This window comes from Myotis myotis, unplaced genomic scaffold, assembly GCF_014108235.1.
Source record: "Myotis myotis isolate mMyoMyo1 unplaced genomic scaffold, mMyoMyo1.p scaffold_m19_p_9, whole genome shotgun sequence".
Taxonomy (NCBI): domain Eukaryota; kingdom Metazoa; phylum Chordata; class Mammalia; order Chiroptera; family Vespertilionidae; genus Myotis; species Myotis myotis.
In genome coordinates, this window is record NW_023416401.1 from 29,482,900 (window position 1) to 29,504,778 (window position 21,879).

A 21,879-nucleotide genomic window follows, 5' to 3' on the forward strand; every position below is an offset into this window, starting at 1 on the left:
TTCCCCCTCCCAATTTTAACCATCACATGAGGGTAAGGGACCAGCCAACTCCAAGTCTCCTCTCCTCCTACCAGTCTCAATATGGCTTCTTCTTTATATCCTTAGTTGTAAGACTTCTGTTCAGCTAGATTTTAGGAAATCAGGCTATATCTTACTTAATTCCATTTACCAAGAAATTAACCCAATGCCTAACATATAACAGGGATACAGAGAAAATTTTATATAAGTTGCTCACCAAAAAAGAAAGGAAATTAAAGTTTTTATTTCCTATCACATATAATGCAATCATGTATACCTAATCATATGTATCAAGACTCTAACAGGCAAGGTTATAAATTTCATTCTTCCCTAAAGTAAAACCACTGCCAAGCCTGTATTGTTCCATCCACTGGATTTTTAAAGCTCTTCCCATCAGAAAAATCAGCCCAAGAAATCACTCTGTTCTTTCTTATTTCTCTCTGGAATGTTCTGGACTCCAAAACATTGATTGGATACCAACTTCCTCCCCCACCCAATTCAGAGAGAAGCACACCTCACATAGGCTCAATTGATACCCAGGGCCATTGCCCCAATTATAACTGGGCTTTATCAGTCAGCAAGTGGCAAGAATCAGGCATAAACATACTCAAAAACAGTTCATCACTGATGCACTAGATGGGAAATGATAACATTTTTGTTACCAGAAGTGGGTTATACAAATGATTGCCTTTCCTTGTCATTAGTTTTATGAACTTTTCCCAATAATGAGCTGAATCATTCCTTATGCAGAAAGGGATTTAAAAATCAATATTGTAAAAGTCAGAGGCAAAAAGACAGGGCAGAAGCACACATTAAATGTCAAACTGCACTCAGCCAACTCAAAAGGAAATCCTTCAGGCAAGGCTACAGGTTCAAGAATGCAGGGCTTGCAAACACTAGTCAGAGTAGCCACCGAGAACAAGTGGGCAGCCAGCTCATGCCAGGGGCCATGCCTGCTTTGCCTCGGGGTTCAACCTGGCCTCCTCACAAGGAGGATGTGCTGTGATCCCAGCACCCTATGTGCTCTGCCTAGTGGGCTCCTTCAATCCTTGCATCTGGAAGACATAGATGAAGAAAGAAAATTCTCTATGCTGCTGGTCAGGTTCTTCTCTCCATCTTTCTCCTCTTACTTAAATCCTTCAAAGTACAGTTTTGAAATGATCTCCACTAAAAGTACATGCTAACCACACCAACCTAAATGGAAGTGATGGTTACAGCTTTGCTCAGGTGAGTACCTCGTGCCCCTATTGATTTATAGAACAGGGCCTGGGACTAACTTCCCTTCTCCTCTGTTCACACTGAGTATTGAATGTGATTGTCAGCCTTTAAAACTGGGCTCCGCATCTGCTATAACACCGAGCAACAGAAACTAACTGCAGCTAACTGAAGCTAAGGAGAGCTGATGGCAGGTTACCAGCAGATGATCTAATCCTCAAGAAGGTAGGAGGACCAGACAGGAAATCCTCAGGCAAGGCTACAGATTCAAGGGTGCAGGGCTTGTGGACACTAGTCAGAGTAGCCACCGAGAACAAGTGGGCAGCCAGCTCATGCCAGAGGCCATGCCTGTTTTGCCTCGGGGTTCAACCTGGCCTCCTCACAAGGAGGATATGCCACCTCACAGGATGACAGCCTCAGGATGACAGTCCTGGTCAGCCATTCAACAAATAACCCCACCGTGGCCCCCCACCTTGGCCCCCCACCTTGGCCTCCTCATTCACTCAAAACTGAAAGTCCCTGAAGAGAGGATCTGACTGGCTGGCCTTGGGCCCTGTGCTCTGATCCTCCCAGTACCCGTGACAGGGGGAGAGAAGAGATCTAGCTTCCATAGAGGAAGTCAGACATTAGAATTGCAATCCCTGCAAGATGACACAACATCAAGAAACAGGTAAGTTTCCAAAAGAAAACAGGGCCACTAAATGCATGAAGAAAAGTAGTTACTAAACATCTTCAAAACAAAGGAAGTCACTTGCTTCACTATTCCCTAGGAACTCTGGTTCAGAAGGACATTAGCCATCCAGAGATTTTGGGGTGGGACTCAAGTAAGGATGTTATCTCCTATCCTGTAAAGTTTCCCTCCATTTAAAAACTACCCACCTGTACTGGAGGTCATTTACGTTGCTTCCCACTTGTACAGGTGGAAGAAGGGCCCAGCTCTCTTCTTTGCAGGTAGAGAAGGGAAGCTGTGAATTCCCGTTCACTATAATTAACACATTCCAGGTGAGAACAGATAGCACACCTGGAAGCTGCAATTTTTCATGCTAGATGACTGTCCTAGGTGGCCAACCAACTGATTAACCCTTCATCTCCAGGACCAGGGTCCTTTTGACTTGGTTTTCAAACTGCCTGCAAAGGGGTGACAACCTGCCTGCCCCTCAGACACTAACTGAAAGAGCCTCTAAAACTGTGTTCTCACCCCAGTTTCTCTACATTACATAATTGACTCTTCACCAGGATGCCACGGGGTTCTAAAAACACAAGTCAAATCACATCATCCCTATCCTTACGAACTTCTGGGAATCCTCCGCAGTTTCAGAGTCACTGTGAGCTATATTGTGGGTTAACTACTCATGATGTCCAAGGCCTTCTCTAAACTGCCTTCATACCTCACTCACTCCTTCTCCGGACCCATCACCTCCTAGATATCCACCTATCTCAGCCCAGCTGCTCCCTCAGCCTGGGGGATCCACATTGCTCAAGGCTGAGATCAATGCCATCTCTTCCACCTGCAGTTGACACCACTGCCTCTGCATTCCCAAGCATATTATCTTCACCTTCATTACACACTTAATGTAACCGATTTGGCCTTTTTCAAAGTTTTTGTATAAGTCTGCCTTCCCCACTAGACTGAACATTTCCCAAGGGACAGGATCCTACCTTGTTTGTATTTCTCAGAGAGGGTCTAGTTCAGCCAACATTTCTTACGTGATTACTGTTCACTTTGACCATCTGTGCACTCACAGCAGAATAGACTCCCATCAGTTAAGTGTATTAATAACAATAGCACACATTCATGATCTGCCAGGGAGCACTAAGCCCTGCACAGTTACTTATCACCTCCACTGATCCCTTGGGCAATACTGTGTGGAAACAGCCTGATCCTCAAACAAGGCTCATGGACACTGGAGGATGTGTTCATGCTAACAAGTAAGGAGCTAGGATTCACACCCAGGCTGCCTACCTCTACAAACTTAACATCTCATTTACTGCATGGCCCAAGACCCAGTCTTCTCCCTTCACACATACCACTGCAGCACTAACACCTATTAAGTTTCAGATCAGAACCAAGCCATCAAATGATCCAGTCCTTAAACTATAGACCTGAGGTCCCAAGAGACTGAAAACACAGACCAGAGGTAGCAACGCGTATCAGCACCAGAGCAAGGGTTATCAGAACTCAGGTTCCTGGTTCCTAAATATACACCCTTTCTACAAGGTGACTCAGAGGACAGCCTGGGCCCTGGGCTTCAGACAAATCAGGTCATAGGCCTGACCTCTGCTTCCCTGCATTGTGAGAGCATAAAAGGCCAGCTCAGGAAGATCAGCACTCACCAGCAGGGCTGACTTCTGCTTCTCCTGGTCAAGGCTGTCCTCCCCGCGGTGCAGGGATGCATTCCGGTACTTCTTGGGGGCCTCTTTTTCCCTCATTGCCGCCTGAAACAGCTCATCCTGGACTATAGCCTGCTTCTGTTTATACCTGTGCCAGGAGAGACATGAAAGAAGCAGGTGCAGATAAAATGACTTGGCAGAAGGTAGCCAAGAAAAAATTTGTGCACTCACTTCAGCTGACCAGGGAACTGGGATCTGTGGGCCAATGGAACTTAAATCTAACACTAGCCAGAGAGAGTACTGTGAAAGCTCATACCCTCTGACCCCTCAGAAGTCAGGCATCAGTGACAGTGCCTGAGGCAAGGGGATACAGTGACTCTCTCAGCCAGAACAATATGGATTAAGAACAGAAGGAGAGCTGACTACCAAGTGAGGAATCAGGCAGTCATATGCCAAATGATAAATTCTTGGGGCAAGATTTCAATCCCTCGCTAGCCACTCTTTCAAAGTGGATTGGAAGGGTGGAAAACCCACCTTCCCTGCCTCCACTTGAGTACTTGAAGGTTTTTAGATAGCAGCAGCCCTCTGTTTTGAACATGTAACTCTTCATTCTGAATCTGTCCCTAACCTTTGAACTGTTTATGGGCTTTTTGCCCAGTAAAATAATCCTAAAGAGAGAAAAAAGTTACTAGTACTAAGATGCTGTATTATTTATTATAATGTAAAACATGCAAACAACTAAAATGTCTTTTAACTTGACCTTGATTGTTGGACATCTGCTATAATCACATAATGGTATATTATATCATCATTATGAAATACATAATTTGATTTGTCTATAGGTTGAATCTAAAAATTGAGTATCAATAAACTACCTTTAGCAATAAAAATGTTGAAAAAGCAGGTGTAACAAATGGAAAAAATTATAATACTAAGTGAAAACAGCAAAATATAAAATTATATATGACTGAAAAAATAAGCCTAAACTAAAGAAAAGAACACATTTGAAAGAAACATTCCAAAATACTAACAGTGGTTGTCTTGAAATGGTGAACCTATGGATCAATTTGTTCATTTTAAATATTTTCTAAGTCTTTTCATTAGCATGTATCACTTGATCATTTTTTTTCACTGTTTAAAAGTACCCAAAAAGGGGTTCAAGTTAGTTATTCTTGGAGAGGCCTCTTAGGATTAGTGAGGTAAAATTCTTAGGCTGTCAATCTTAACCCATGACTATGGAACAGACCTGCAAGGCTGACTTACTGAAGGGCAAAAAACAACTATGATTGACACTTCACCCCTTAAACAAATTCACTTGGTCCTTTATCTGTCCTCAAGGGTGTTAAAGAAGGTGATCAATAACAACTACAGCTAGCATTCATTGAGAACTCTGTGTGCCAGGCACTGTGTGTACTTTTTATACATTAACATATTTAATCATGACAATACTCCATGAAAGGGGTACTGAAATTATGTCCTTCTCAGAGGCCTAGAGAGATGCAATGATTTTCCAGGGTCACATTTCCAGTAAGTGGTAAAATCAGAATGCAAACCTGCACTCCAGGAGGGCCTCTGTGCCTTAACCACTATTCTACAAGCCGCAGGAGGAGAAGCAGGTTCCAGTTCAGAGGTATGGCCAGCTCTCCAGGGTTTGGCCTATGCTGATGGGAAGTGTCACCATCATCCTAGAGCCAAGTCCATCTCACCAATTACAGCTAGAATTTTGAGGGTCCACCTTCTCCTTCATACCTCTAAAAATATGCCTGCACATGCACACAAGCACAGAAGGCACAGACACTCAACTATTTAGTCCTGGCTTTTTCAAGTGAATTTTTTGAAAACATTAACAACCAATGTCCACATGCCCCATTTGGTGTTTCTTCACCTTTAAACTAGGACCAGTACCACCTATACCATAGGGTTGTCGTGCAATCTAAATAAGATAAAGTATGTGAGACAAACCCTAGAGCAGGGGTGGGCAACCCCTGGCACATGTGCCAAACATGGCACACCAGTAACTTTTGCTGGCACGCGAAACCCTCTCTTATAATCTTCCATTTACAATTTTTTTCTTAATATCGACTTTTTTATTTTTCAGATAAATTCAGTGTAGGTGCATCTTAGATAAATAAATAATTTTACATAACAAGTTATCTTAAAGACCATAGACGTGGATTGACGAGAGAGGGAAGAACAATTTCTATGCCTCTGCCTTAACTCTCCCTGCCTTCCTAGATCCGACCGGTGTTTAGTTTTCATCCACATACTCTTGTGAATCTTTGTTCTCAGTGATGAATTTTGTTAAGTCTCGTAATAGGAGAAGCCTGACGGATGAAAGTAGTAGCTCGTGCATATCTCTGAAGGTCACAAAATATAAACCTGATGTAAAATCTCTGTCATCAGTGATGCAGCAGCAAAAGTCCCACTGATAATATCAAACGGAGTCATAAAGTTTTCTGTCGGACTATCAGCGTACATGTATACATTAAAAAATAAATGTATTTTTCATCATCAATAACTGTGTTTTTGTCGCTGGAATGAATTTTATTATTTCTTCAAGGCTCTTCACATACATACGCCTTAAGAGATATCAAGTAGGCGTAACATGTTCTCAAAAAATTAGGGTGGGCATGCAGAAGAATTTTGAGTCAGAGATTTTGCTGGTTTTGGCACGCACTCACAAAAAGATTGCCCACCCCTGACCTAGAGCCTTCAGACCAGAGAAAGGTCCCCAGTCAGGAAAGAGTGGTCAGCCAGAGCTCAGAGCCAGTGGTGAGTAGGCACTCACACTCACCTCTTAAGGAGATCCTCCTCCGCCTCCAAGGGCTGCTGGGCACCACCATTCTCCGACTTGGGCAGCTTGGAGTCTGCAAGGGACAAGAAGAAAAGGCCTGTAAGTAGCACCCCCACATAAATGACAGCATAGTGGTCATCTAGGAAATGGGCTTAGGAATGTGCTCCTATAGAAGGACATGCCCCAGGCATGGACACATCCTCGATCCAGCTGTTCTGGAGAGCGATGGCCCAAAGGCCTTCCACTCCCTCCTTCTACACCAGGACCTCTTACTGCACGGGACTGGAAGGAAGCAGAACTATTTGAATGCAGTATTTCAAATCCATCCCTACTCACTCTACAATTACTTGGAATCTAGGTCATCTATTAAACACAGGCCAGGAACAGATAAGGAATCACTTAATGCTGAAAGGACAGCCTCCAGGGTCTGGGTTTGACATAGAGGAAGGGGGGGAGAGGAGGTTCCTTAAATCTTGCTTCCTTTAGTACCCCATTCTACAAATTTCTCATCCTGAATGGCAAGCATCCCCTATTCGTTGTATTTTATATATCATTTAATCTGGATCACCTCTAGAATTATTGGGTTCTTTAAATTGTTATAGTCTTTCTTTTGATGGCCTTGAACTTGGAGATTTCTGAGCATTTCCAATTCACTCTACTCTCTTCACCACTTGGTGATACTGAAGGTTTTGTTCTCCTCCCCCAGCCTTTATCCTTCTCAAACCATCTCTCAGTCAAATTTTGACACTTTTCTGTGGCCTTGGCCAAATATCCTACACCTCCATCATAGGTTCCTGAAGCGGCAGTGACTAGGACTGCACAAATATTTTAGAAGAGTCAGGCTTTGTGAAAGAATATGTGAGGATTTGCTATTTCACTCCCAAGACCTTTTAAAGCATGCTGAACTCACAGACTGAAGCACTCAACCCTTCAGAGAGTAATTTCCAAAAGTAATCATCCTATGATTTGCACTTTCAGACTCCCTACAGAAGGATGGGCACAGCGGTGCTCCAGCCTGCTGGCGGCTGGGGGGGGGCGGGGGGAGGGGGGAGGAGAGGACACTCCTAAATGCTCCATAGTAACATAACAGGTTCTCAAATGGAAATAGAAAATAGTATACTGCTGACCAGTTCTTTTTTTTTTAAATTTCTTCATTGGTTAAGGTATTACAAATGTGTCCTCATCCCCCCCATCAATCCCCAACCTCCCTCCCCCACTCATGTTCTCATCCCCCTGTTGTCCATGTCCATTGGTTTGGCTTATATGCATGCATACAAGTCCTTTGGTTGATCTCTTCCCCTTACCCCCACCCTCCCCTACTTTCCCTCTGGGGATTGATAGTCTGATCGCTGTTTCTCTGTCTTTGGATCTGGCTCTGTTCATCAGTCTATGTAGTTCTCTATATTCCACAAATGAGTGAGATCATGTGGTATTTACCTTTCTCTGACTGGCTAATTTCACTTAGCATAATGCTCTCCAGTTCCATCCATACTGTTGCAAATGGCAAGAGTTCCTTCTTTTTTACAGCAGCGTAGTATTCCATTGTGTAGATGTACCACAGTTTTTTAATCCACTCATCTGCTGATGGGCACTTAGGCTGTTTCCAAATCTTAGCTATGGTGAATTGTGCTACTATGAACATGGGGGTGCATATATCCTTTTTGATTGGATTGTTTATCTTCCTATTGTTAAGTTGCATGAGTTCCCTGTAAATGTTGGAGATTAAACCCTTATCGGTGATATCGTTGGCAAATATGTTCTCCCATGCAGTGGGCCTTCTTGTTGTTTTGTTGATGGTTTCCTATGCTGTGCAAAAGCTTTTTATTTTGATGTAGTCCCATTTGTTTATTTTCTCTTTAGTTTCCATTGCCCTAGGAGCAGTATCAGAGAAGAAATTCCTTTGGCATATGTTTGCGATTCGCTGCCTGTGGATTCCTCTAGTATTTTTATGGTTTCCCATCTTACGTTTAAGTCTTTTATCCATTTTGAGTTTATTTTTGTGTATGGTGTGAGTTGGTGGTCTAGTTTCATCTTTTTGCATGTATCTGTCCAGTTTCCCCAACACCATTTATTGAAGAGACTGTCTTGACTCCATTGGATGCTCTTGCCTCCTCTGTCAAATATTAATTAGGCATAGTGGTTTGGGTCCATTTCTGGGTTCTCTATTCTATTCCATTGATCTATATGTCTGTTCTTGTGCCAGTACCATGCTGTTTTAAGAACAGTGGCTTTGTAATACAGCTTGATATCTGGTATTGAGATTATACCTACTTTGTTCTTCTTTCTCTAAAGTCTACTTATTGTACTTCTATGTATCATTGTATTTTTATGGCTTCAATTCTTATATTTAAATCTTGTATTGCCTCTGACATTTATTTTCAGGTATGAGGTAACATAAGGATTTAATTTTAACTTCTTTTTATAACTTATTCTATCACTAAAATAAAAGCAAACACTGACTTTTTAAAGTAAAAATATTTTAAAATTAGCAACTTCAAGACAGTTCATTTATGTTAACTATTCTTCAGCATTCAGAAACTCCAAACTCACACTCATCATTTAAACAGCAAAACACTTTGTTATAACTAAAACCAAATGACAAATGAGCCACAATTCTTGCTTCTTAAACTACTGAAACTTACCAAAACTGAAATAAGTGCTTCTTTTATCGTCCAAAGCTGAAATTGATGTGTGCATAATATATTTTAGCAATTTTTGCTTTTTTCATCACTTCTCCCTCTCACCAGTTAAGGCAGTTTATTAAAATGCCCTGGGTTAAGTTAGACTCACTTCAACGAATCAGTAGCTAGAGAGATCATGGGAGCTAGCCCTTTAAATAAAGGACGGGGGCATTGTATGCGGGTTTTGAGAACCTCACTCAGCCCCTTCACTAATAGAATATTCAAAAAGATCTTGGGATGGGTCCAAAAGGAGGTACTGATTTGCTCTAAAGCTTAGGAAGCCCTGAGACAGACAATACAGAGGCAGAGGTGTTGACAGCCTGGCCGGCACCACGGCCATAAGGATGAAGCCGGAGCTCTCTGGCCAATGTGCGGAGGTCTCCAGGACACCTCCCCTTTCCTTCTACTTTGTACTCCAGAGATAGCAAACCATCGCTAGGTCCCCAAACAGGCCAGGCTGTGCCACCTCTGGGCCTCTGCTGCTCACCATGCCTAAACTGCCTACCTATCACTGCTCTTTCAAAATCCAGTTTAAAAGTCAGCTCCCCTTGGAGCCCCGCCCTAAAATTATGAGTGACTCGCTGCTCTGTGCTACCTTAGACTTTAGCCATGCATCTAGTGCTGCAACATCACATGATACATGTGATCTACAGGGTTATTTGTATATATGGCTTCTTAACTAGAGCTTTGGGTGCCATAAAAGTGGTGTCCCTGTCCACCTGCCACTGTGTCCCAGTATGAAGCACACATCCTGATCCCTGTTCAGCTTTCAGTAAATGCTGAGTGGACAGGCTGTCGTTCCTGCCTTCTATAAACTAATGACCTTATAGGGAGGATTAGCAGAAAAGACAACTCTAATGCAAAGCCACATACAATGCAATGAACAGTTATCCAATGTAAGACAGAGTTTATGCTCTACAGTGCCTTGGCTCCTCCAATCAGTTAAAAAATACACTTCAAGTTATAAGTGATAGCTAAGACCCAATTTCTCATAAGCACATATTTATTGAATAGAACAGCAATTGCCCCAAGACTTTTTTGGTTGCTAATATCTTTATATTTTTGTCCTTTACACTTGTTTCCTTAAACTTTTTCTTCCTTTGTGTTTGCTGAAAATAGTTATTTAGAGAAAAGCACAAGTTTCCTCATTTGTGATGGGCACAAAAGAGTAGAGAACAAATCAGCTTTGAGCCCTGCATGGGTACAAAAAGAACTCCTAGGAGGTGCAGAGTGGAAGGCCCTCCTGGGAGCACCAGGACCTGTGGGCTAGGTTAGAGTTGCTGAAGATGAGGCCAAAGTCATCGACTCAATTCCCCGAATGGTCCCAATTCACGTAAATCTGCCGAGAGCCAGTCCATCCTTGCTGTTTCAAAGGACCTGGCATATATGGCATACTGTTCTTAATATGTTTCCTCACCTTCTTGGCAGTATGTATTTTAACCAAGGTCTCCTCTCTGAGAAAGGTTATTTCCCCAGGTAGGGATTTTCCCCTGAAGTTAGGGAGGGAATAAAGCCTCTTAACTAAGTGCCAGGCGGGTAATTAATCACTTTAACTACGAACAATCGTGCTTAAGCTACATAATCTTTACTCCCTGGAATGAAGATAAGAAACGCCCTAACCTTTGTAATAGAGATTGATAGGATTGAATCAACTGGTATAAATACAGATACAACAAGACAGCAAGAGCCAGAACTTAGAACACAGAACTCAGAAGGCAGAACCTACACACAGAACTTAGAAGACAGAACTTAGAATACAGAGCTTAGAACACAGAACTTAGAACACAGGACTAAGAAGACAGAACCTACACAGAACTAGAGACAGAAGAACTTCGCTGGAGAGAACATGGCAAAAGATCCTGGACTGAACCTGACTACAGAAATTGGCAAGAGAACCTGACTAGAACCTGGTAACTGAACCTGGCTGGAGAACCTGGACAGAACCTGGCTGGAGAATCTAGCAAGGGAACATGGCTACAGAACCTGGCTGGAGATCCTAGCAAGAGAACATGGACACAGAACCTAGCTGGAGATCCAAAGCAGAACCTCTCTGGAGATCCAGACCAGAACTTGGCTGGAGATCCTGGCTAGAGATCCTGGCTAGGCTGCTGATGAACTGAATGCTGCCTCCGTGTCCTTCCTTCTTCGCCGACTCCATCCACACCTTTGGGGACCCCTGGACCTGCTGGGGCTGGACTCCGGCATAAATCTATCATTCTTTGGAACATACCAACACTAATGATTATGCTTCACTTATGAATCCTTAAAAGCAACTTCTTACAGGGGTTGTCAATCCAAGCCCTTCAGCCTTACTTTTTACATACAGAGAAACTGAAATAGTTTGGCCCCCTTCACAGAAGCTCGGACTGACTTGTGCTGCTTTCCTTATACCAGACAGCATGTCATGCACAGAAGCCACACTCTCCTCCAAAGCAGCTATCAGAAAGGAGTTGCTGACATCACCCAGAAACACCCGGGGCCACAGTAGCTGTCACATATGTTCTGACAGGAGCATGGTTTTCCATTCCTTCCACACTCTACTCCAGCTTCCCACAGAATCACTACAACCTGCCCTACCTTTCTCCGGGCCTTTAGAGGTGTCCAATGTGGAACGTGTAGGAGCAGGAGGCAAAGTCAGCTGGCCCACTTGGGAAGGCTGGCTGGAATCCTTCATGCGGTTAACCACATTTTCAGAAAGCTAAGGGAAGAATTGAGGGATGGGAAAAAGTTATATCACAGGAACCTCTAGAATGAAGACTACTCTTTAGCCATACCCCAGACTGACCATTGACACCACTTCCTTAAGACCAACTCCAATAATATAATTCCATTCCAAAACCTCTTGCAATGGCCCAGCACCTACTAGATGAGTGTCAACATCCTGTCTGGTCCCTGCGGGCTCTCTAGTTTCATCTCTTGCTGTTCCCTGCCCGCACCCTGCACTCAATGGAACCTGAGTTCTCACTTTTCTCACCGCCTCTCAATTCATGACACTGCTCCTCTGCCAAGAACCACCAGAAGCCCCCCCCCACCCCCGGTACACCTCCACCTGCCCAAATCTTACCTTTCCTTTAAGGGCAGCTCAGTATCCCCTCCTCTGTGAGATCTTCCCTGATAGCACTTAAGTGAAGTAGCATTTCTCCCCTTCCTTAACACTCCCATTAGAGCGCATATGTGCCTCTTAGGTACACAGCACACATCCTACCTGCCTCATCCTAATGGTTGTAAATACCTTCAATTATTCACCTCTGTGTACCACCCTCCCCCCCCCCCCGAGTGCCACACATACTCATTTCACCTTAGTTCCCTGTAATAAAGACTGAATAACCAAAACATTCATTCATTTTAGAGGAAGTGAAATAGGCATGAGGGTGTCATAAAACAGCTTACCGAAATGAAATAGTAGCTAAGGATAAATCAAGAATGAAAACCCTAAGTGTTCACTTCAGTAAATATTTACTAAGTGCCTAATATGTGCAAAGCATCATAAAGCACAGTTGAGGGAAAAATATAAAAATGACTTTAAGACAAAAAGTCAGGATCAGTAACTCCACTTCCAGGTATCCAGCCGAGAAAAATGCTCCCACATGTACACAGCAGCATTGAAATAGAAAAAAAGGAAAGAAAACAATATAAATATGCAACAATAGAGAACTGATTAAAGAAATAATGGTGTATACCTTCTAGGAAATATTATGGAACCATTATGAAAGAATGAAGTAAGACATGTAACTGTCACAAAAGGATGTATGAGATATACTGGTGATTTTGTGAAGTCATAGAACACTTTGTATATCTCAATTTTATAAAAAGAGATATACAATTATAAAAAAGATAGACATACAATTATAAATGACAATACATGCATATGCATATTCACAAATGTGAAAATGCATTTGAGCTTTCACATATATGCATACATACAAATACATGTACTAGTATCTGTTCAGATATGAAAGTCTAAAAGGCCACATAAAAAACACAAAGTCCTGCAAGTGGGGGCAGGAGCAGCTGGGGTAGGATTTTCACTTTGGACACTTCTGAGTTTTAATTTTTTAGCATGAACCTTTTTTAACAACTAAAAGAATTAATAATAATGATGGTGATAATTGAGTCCCTCTAATAGTTAAGATTGATGGAAATCAATAGCTAATTAATAATACAGGACAAGAGAAGACCACGCCCATACAGCAGTGGAAGAAAATTGAGAATCTATAAATAAACCTATATATGGTCAATTGATTGACAGAGGTGCCATGACAATTTAATGGAAAATGAACAGTCTCTTCAACAAATGGTGCTGGTAAATTAGTGGTTACTTTGGACTTTGAGAAGGCTGGGGACTGATAACTAAAGGGTAAGAAGGTTATTCTGGGGGTGGGAATGATTATGATGATGGTTGCACATATCTGTGACCTAAACCACAGAATTGTACACTTCAAATGTGTGAAATGTACAGTATGTAAATCACCTCTCAATAAAGTTATAAAAAGAGAACCCAAAACAAAAGTGAGCAGTCCAGACAGGATATCACTCAGTAGAAGAAACATATCCTAAGGAATGTACACCTGTGTGTGTTCCTGAGGGCAGGAGCAGAATTTGGACAGAAGAGAAGCTACAGAGTGTGGAGGGGAAGAAGAGGTAATCTCGCACAGTGATGGGCTGGGCACGTGGGAGAGAGACACCGACAGCCAGGTGTGGTTAAAAACCTGGATGAAGCTGGTACTAAAAGGAACTTCAAAGTTACACACAGGACTCAAACAATTGTGGGCACTGCTGAAAGTTTCTGAACCGGGAAAGAATAGATGCGGTGTTTTTGGAAGGTGAATCAGAGTGTCATAGGAGTATACTGGAGTATGGGGCATGCCCTCAGTCATGAAGTGTCAAGGGCCTGCAGCAGCAGCAGTAACGTGCAGTAACAGGCTTTGTCTAGTGTTGCCTCGGTAGTGAGGAACAAAGGAGAGTGTAGAGGTAAAGAAAAAGGAGTTTTGATCTTAAGTTATTGGAAGACTCTGAGTGAGAATGACAGAAAAGAGAGACTATTTTTGGAAAATAGTAAATTAGCTTGATTGTAGATATTAAATCCCAGATTATAAAAGGGAAAGAGACCTTACAACCCACTGGCTCCCTCGCTCATTTTTACAGCATAGCAACTAAAGCCTGTAATGAGTCAATGTTTTGGAAAGTCAAGAGTAAACTCTACACACAGTCAAGTACCCATTTCTTGCTCAAATCAGCTACCCAGGGGGTCAGGGTGGGACCCCTGATTGGGTGTGAAGTGACAGCAAGGCTGAGATGGGATATTTTTCCAGGCAGATAGGGACATGGAGTTGGTACTCAAAGTGAATTTGCATGGAAAGAAGATTTGATGTCCCAACTCTGTGCTGGAATTGGCTTGCGAAGGCTAATATTTAAATTTTCAGAAATTTTGCAAGCTGGTTGACTTCATAACCAGCTTGAAATTGGCCACAGACATTTTTTTGAGACCTGATAAATTTTTTTTAATTCAAAACAATTGTTCTACAGCATAGCATAAATTAAGGATCAAACATATACATATCGTATCAGACACTTAGCCTAAAAGCCACAGAAATTAGCAAATGCTACAAATGAGGGCACTTTCTTGGAAGAAAAGTCAGTTGTTAAACATGTACCTCCTCCCCCAACCCCTAAGCCCCAAATTTCCCAGCGGACTCTCTGAGATGCACCAGTCCTCTGAGACATGTATCCGGAGGGAGAGCACTGAAATCCATGTGGGTGTGGGTAATCAATGATGTGTGATGTGCATGAAACAGGCAGTCACCTTGGTAATGGTCACGCTATAAAGGGTCATGTGACCGGGAAGAACAGGTGCTGGCACACTTAGAAAGGAGGCCTGGGGACCAGAGGAAGCAGCCTGGCCAAGGACAAGGTAACTCCAACCCATTTTCCCTCAGCAAGTATTTGTTTATTAAGTACCAACTGTGTGACAGCAATGTCCTAGAAACAGAAGGTGAAAGAAACAGCAATGAAAGACATGACCCCTGCTTTCATGGAGCTTACATTCTAATGGGAGGTGAGACAATAAATAAGTAAACAATCTTACAAATCTTATTTCATCCAACCTAAGATAATCTAAAACAGCTATAAATCATACCATTATTTTTACATAACCTGATGACAAAAAACACCAATGAAGTTACCATTCCACCTGTTTTATGATATCTCTAGTTCAGAGATGTTAAAATGTGTCTTAAAAATCAGTGACATGTTAGTGATAAGTGCTAGAAAAAAATAAAACACAATATTGTAGTTATGGGACGCCACAGGCACTGGGAGAGACCTCTTAGAGGAGATGACACTAATGCCAAGACTTCTGCCTCCACATTTACATCTGTAGAGCCAGGAGAAAATGATCTAGTTCCAAGCAGAGGAGAGGGTAAGTGCAAAGTCTCAAAGAAGAACTGAAGCTGGCATGTCCAAAGGCCTGACAGAAGGCCAGTGTGTAAGAAGGAGAGTAGGACCAGATGATCAGGCCAAAGAGTCGGGCAAAGGCAAGACCATACGCCCTGGCAAAAGATCACATTTGATCCAAGGGCCAGAACAGCTACAGTGGGGTTCTACACAGGTGAGTCACAGGCTCTGATCTCCTAGTTCCAGCCCAGGTGGTATCATCCGAACCTTATTACTAGGTCAGTGAGGGGTTAAGGAAAACATTGGCACGCTTCTTATTGGCAGTAGGAGATTTGTAATATTTTTAAATGTTGCTACAAAATAGAGCAAGTAATATTTTTAATCAACAAATATACATATACACACAGTAGTCGTGTGAGAATAAACACCATCTGGACAGTGCTCCCTGTACCAACAGAACCAGAATGGAGGCTTCCAGAGCCAGACGGGTCTGGAACTCGGTGCTAAAGGCCCACTGGTCACTGTGCCATCATAGCTGGCCAGATACGGTCCTATGTGGTCAGGAGATGGAAGGCCAAACCCAGAGCAGTGCAAGGAAAGAGGAGTGCCACCTATACTCCAGCTGTGTGGCCTTCACCCAATTCTTTAGCTTCTCTGGGCATCACCTCTCTCACTTATGAAATGGGAATCCCTGTGATACATCTCAGGAATTAAGTGCTTTGGGCTCAGAGGGGCCTGAGTTTGAATCCCAACTAAGCTATTTGGTAGCTGCATGACCTTGGACAAGGGACTTCTTATCTCTAAGTCAGTTTCTTCATCTGTGAGATGGAAATAATTAATGGCATAGACTGTTGAGTTGTTGTGAGGATTAAATGAAGCAATCTACATAAAGCAGTTGGCACCAAGTAAAAACCAGTATTGGCTATAATGGGGAACTGCAAAGCACTATACAAATACTAATTACAATCCATACCAGGCACATACTGGATGTAAAAATACCAGAATTAATAATACAGTAGTCCCCTGTATCCACAGGGGATATGTTCTAAGACCTCCCAGTGGGTGCCTGAAACCATGATAGTACCAAACCCTGTGTATACTGGTTTTTCCTATACATACATACCTACAATAAAATTTAATTTATAAATTATGCACAGCAAGAAATTAATAACAAAAACTAAAAATAAAATATAACAATTATAATAATATACTGTCATAAAAGTAATGTGAATGTGGTCTCTCTCTCTCAAATTAGCGTATTGTACTGTACATACAGCATGGATATACTGGACAAAGGGATCTTTCACATCCTGGGTGGGACAGTGTGAAATTTCATCACACTACTCAGAACAGGGCACAACTTAAAACTTATGAATTTTTTGAGGAGAACCAAGATGGCGGCATAGGTTAATGCCGGAGTTTGCTGCCTTGAACAACTACTTCAAAAGTGAAACTAAAAGACTGAACAGACATCACCCAGAACCACAGGAACGCTGGCTGAGTGGAAGTCCTACAACTAGGAGGAAAGAGAAACGCATACGGACACTCAGAGGAGGCGCAGTGCTGAAGTCAAATTCTGAGGTGCGGAGTGTGCGGAGCGGGCTGGCAGCGGAGGGCGCTGTTGGCGTTTTCAATCGGGAGGGAGATGCAGACTCTGAGCTCCAGATACGGGCGAGTCTTTAGGGACCCAGACTCAAATGGGAGAAGCGGGACTGTCTGGCTTCAGTCAGAGCGAGTGCAGCTTTCTCTCCGAGGTTTGCAGCGGGTGCTGGGACTCAGAGAGGCAGAGCCCCTGGGGACAGGACTGAGAGCCGCCATAACTGCTCTCTCCAGCCCACCCTGTTGATCCTGTGCGACCTGCCCCGCCGACCCGCCCCGCCCAAGCCCTGCACAGAGGCATTTGCCGGATAGCCTCAGGCAAAGGCTAGATTAGCACCTCCCTAGAGGACAGAAGTTCTCTCACTCCAGACACAGCTGATTCTCATAGCCACTTGGCCTGGAGGTCAAACCCTCCCTGGTATTAGCTACAACAATCAAGGCTTAACTATAAGACTTCGAACAAAGACCACTAGGGGGTGCACCAAGGAAGCATAACAAAATGCGGAGACAAAGAAACAGGACAAAATTGTCAATGGAAGATATAGAGTTCAGAACCACACTTTTAAGGTCTCTCAAGAACTGTTTAGAAGCCGCCGATAAACTTAATGAGATCTACAAGAAAACTAATGAGCCCCTCGATGTTATGTTGGGGAACCAACTAGAAATTAAGCATACACGGACTGAAATAACGAATATTATACAGACTCCCGACAGCAGACCAGAGGAGCGCAAGAATCAAGTCAATGATTTGAAATGCGAGGAAGCAAAAAACACCCAACCGGAGGGGTGGAATGAAAAAAAGAATCCAAAAATGCGAGGATAGTGTAAGGAGCCTCTGGGACAGCTTCAAGCGTACCAACATCAGAATTATAGGGGTGCCAGAAGATGAGAGAGAGCAAGATATTGAAAACCTATTTGAAGAAATAATGACAGAAAACTTCCCCCACCTGGTGAAAGAAATGGACTTACAGGTCCAAGAAGCGCGGAGAACCCCAAACAAAAGGAATCCAAAGAGGACCACACCAAGACACATCATAATTAAAATGCCAAGAGCAAAAGACAAAGAGAGAATCTTAAAAACAGCAAGAGAAAGAAACTCAGTTACCTACAAGGGAATACCCATACGACTGTCAGCTGATTTCTCAACAGAAACTTTGCAGGCCAGAAGGGAGTGGCAAGAAATATTCAAAGTGATGAATACCAAGAACCTACAACCAAGATTACTTTATCCAGCAAAGCTATCATTCAGAATTGAAGGTCAGATAAAGAGCTTCACAGATAAGGAAAAGCTAAAGGAGTTCATCACCACCAAACCAGGATTATATGAAATGCTGAAAGGTATCCTTTAAGAAGAGGAAGAGGAAGAAAAAGGTAAAGATACAAATTATGAACAACAAATATGCATCTATCAACAAGTGAATCTAAGAATCAAGTGAATAAATAATCTGATGAACAGAATGAACTGGTGATTATAATAGAATCAGGGACATAGAAAGGGAATGGACTGACCATTCTTGGGGGGGAAAGGGGTGTGGGAGATGCGGGAAGAGACTGGACAAAAATCGTGCACCTATGGATGAGGACAGTGGGTGGGGAGTGAGGGCGGAGGGTGGGACGGGAACTGGGAGGAGGGGAGTTATGGGAGGGAAAAAAAGAGGAGCAAATGTAATAATCTGAACAATAAAGATTTAATTAAAAAAAATAAAATAAAATAAAAAGAAGTAACAGCCCCCCCCAAAAAAAAAAGAAAAGAAAAGTTGGGCCGAAACCGGTTTGGCTCAGTGGATAGAGCGTCGGCCTGCGGACTGAGAGGTCCCTGGTTCGATTCCGATCAAGGGCATGTACTTGGGTTGCGGGCACATCCCCAGTGGGAGATGTGCAGGAGGCAGCTGATCGATGTTTCTCTCCCATCGATGTTTCTAGCTCTCTGTCTCTCTCCCTTCCTCTCTGTAAAAAATCAATAAAATATATTAAAAAAAGAAAGAAAAAAGAAAAAAAAACTTATGAATTTTTTATTTGTGGAATTTTCCATTTAATATTTTCTAACCACAGTTGATTGGCCACGGGTAACTCAAACTGATGAAAACAAAACTATGGATAAAGGGACTATGGTAATAACGATAGGTAATATTCACCATCTATATACATATAAAAGCCCAGTGACGGGAACAGAGGAACGACCAGAACAACCAGAATGACCAGTGGCTATGACGTGAACTAAGGCAGCCAACCAGCCTGATCCGGGGGCTGGGCCAGCTAGCTAACCACCCATGGCCCCTCCCCCCCTGCAAGCCCAGCCCAATGGGCACCCATCAGGGCAGGCCAGCTGGCCCCCACCCATGCATGAATTCGTGAACTAAGCCTCTAGTATACTATAAACTGAACACTGTTCTAAGTGTTCTCATGCGTTATCTGGTCAAAATTAAATAAGGAAGACTGTTTTAAAGCACCCTCCAGCTCCGACCTCCTGCCCTCAGTGTGGAGTAACAGGATTTCAAGAAGAGGGGCCTTTCTGTGCCACCACTATGGTGCGGTTGGCTGGCAGCTCCACAGGTCTCCACCAACAACATAGAGTCCAAGAAGGGACTCTCTCTCCTCCCCTCTCCAGCCCACAGCCCTAGCCCAGGGCTTCCATGGCCACAGGTTGGCAGGCCATCAACAGCCAAAGTCAGCCCTCAATCTAAGTCACACACATGCAAGACCTCACCACATCTGTCCTAACAAATGCGCTTGGGAACCCAGACCCCACATCCTAACGATTACCATTGTATGACTGCAACCAAACATTTTCCTCACGTACTTTCGAGGCAAGTTCCTAAAGAGGGGACTAGAGGTTTCTTTACTAAACCACAGAGGTCTATCAGTAAGTCATGTGGCTACCCCACGACTAAAAGGCTAGAGGAGAAAGGTGCTGCCAGAAAAATCACAAGTGGGTCTTATCTAGCACTGAATGGAAGAACCATGACAGGAGTGAGCAGTGTCCTGCTGACCCATTATAATGGAGAAGGTCAGAGTCATAATAACTACAAGCAACACCCACCTCCCAGTAGAGGAAACCAAGGCACAGAAAGGGCCAAGCACTTGCTGAGGCCATGAAGCTCATAGAGTGCAAGCCAGGCTGCTTGACTCCATAGCCAGTCTGCTGTGGGTAAAAGGATGTGACCCCCCAACGACAAGAGCAAGGGGAATTGCACTTGCAAAGTAACACTCACAGGCAGGAAGGGCCCCTGGAAGGGACAACTACTGCAAATCTAAAGCAAAGAAGGAGTCAGGATTGCTGAGAAGCCCTAACTCACATTTGACCACTTGCTTGCCATTACTCCCACCAGAATATAAGCTCCATGGGAGCAGGATTCTGTTTTGCACAGCACACTGGAGATGCTCAGTATTTGTTAAAGATATGAACTAAATAAATATTTACTAAAGGCATATGCTCATAACACATTAGTGCAATGGAGCATGTAAAGATGTAACAGCCAAGAGCTTTACATTCAAAGAGCTTATGGTCCAATAGGGTGGGCAAAATAAACTCATACAGATGACACAAGCTGCTAAGCTGTCAGGTATATGAAGCTCAACTAAGGTGCCTGAGAGTTCTAATAAAGGAACCCTAAGTTCCAGCTGGAAGGGAGATGGCCTGACTTGGGCTAAAAACATGACTGCAGAGAAGGGGTGAGAGTAAAGGGGAACGACACTCAGAGAAGTCCAGCGTTCCGCCTGACATAGCACAGGTCCATGAAGAAAACCAGATGGGAGGCTGGTGGGCTCCCCTTGGTGAGGGCCTTGAATGACAAGGTAAGGAGGCTGCAATTTATTCTGCAGTCAATTGGGAGCTGCCAATGGTTTCTGAAGAGGAACTTGAGCTTCACCTTGCACAGAATAGTCTGGCACCAACAGTGCACATCAGGACTAAGAGGACAGAAATGCAATCACAGAAGTACAGGGAGGAAATGGATGCAAGAGACACCAAGGAAGTAAAATGATTGAAGACCTGGCAGCTGACCGGTGCACAGGACAAGTGAAAGAAGCATTTTACAGTATGATCTCATGTATACTATAAAAAGGGAAAGAGTATACTTTTATATGGAGGCTTGAAAAAGCCTGAAAGGATTCATGAGAAATTATAAGCAGGTGTATTTAAAAATCAGATGCATCTTGAAAGAAGAAAAAGTGTTAAAGGACTAAATGAGGGAAAGACGACAGAAAAACCCATACTTGGCTAACTGGAAATGGGGTGTCTACAGTGAGCCAAGAACAGTTCTTGTGTGTGTGCGGGGGGATCTAAGTCCATCCAAGCAGCTCTGTTTCACAGGCAAATAGACAGACTACACAGGAAGCTGCAAGAGGCTGCATGTAGAGAAATAGGGAATCCTTGGCAACAAAGTGCCGAGGGGCAGACCAGAGAGGAGGTGATGTCCCCAAACTCCAGAAGGGGCAACAAAGCTCATAGCTACAAAAGCACTCAACTCTAGATTGATAACAGGGCTTCCTATCTACAATAATAAAAGCATAATATGCAAATCAACCAACGACCCAACAGCAGAACGACCGTCCGGACAACTGTCCGGATGACCTTCTGGACGACCACGCTATGACACGTACTGGCACCAGGCCAGCCAAGGCAGGTGCAATGCGATTGGTTGGGCGGCCCGCCATCATCCCATGATCGCCCCAGAGGCAGGCCCAGGCCACTGGCCAGCAGAGCAATCAATCGGGGGGGGGGGGGGGGGGAGGAGGGGTTCCATGATCGCCCCAAAGAGAGAGGCCCAGGCCACCCTCTGTGGGGCAATCGATTGGGGGGCTCCACAGAACCAGGGAATGGGGGGGGTGGTAGCAGACGTGGGCAGC

At 43.6% G+C, this 21,879-nt stretch overlaps 1 protein-coding gene across 2 annotated transcripts in view; it reads right to left on the reverse strand.

Annotated features, from left to right (window-relative positions):
* CHCHD6 (coiled-coil-helix-coiled-coil-helix domain containing 6) overlaps positions 1 to 21,879 on the reverse strand; it is a 229,032-nt gene that overhangs the window by 200,198 nt on the left and 6,955 nt on the right. For both annotated transcript variants that reach the window (XM_036323111.1, XM_036323112.1), the window contains exons 2-4: positions 11,617 to 11,737; positions 6,359 to 6,431; positions 3,568 to 3,712 (exon numbers count right to left, since the gene is read on the reverse strand). In XM_036323111.1, coding sequence (XP_036179004.1) covers positions 3,568 to 3,712; positions 6,359 to 6,431; positions 11,617 to 11,737 — 339 coding nt within the window. The remainder of the gene's footprint in view (positions 1 to 3,567; positions 3,713 to 6,358; positions 6,432 to 11,616; positions 11,738 to 21,879) is intronic.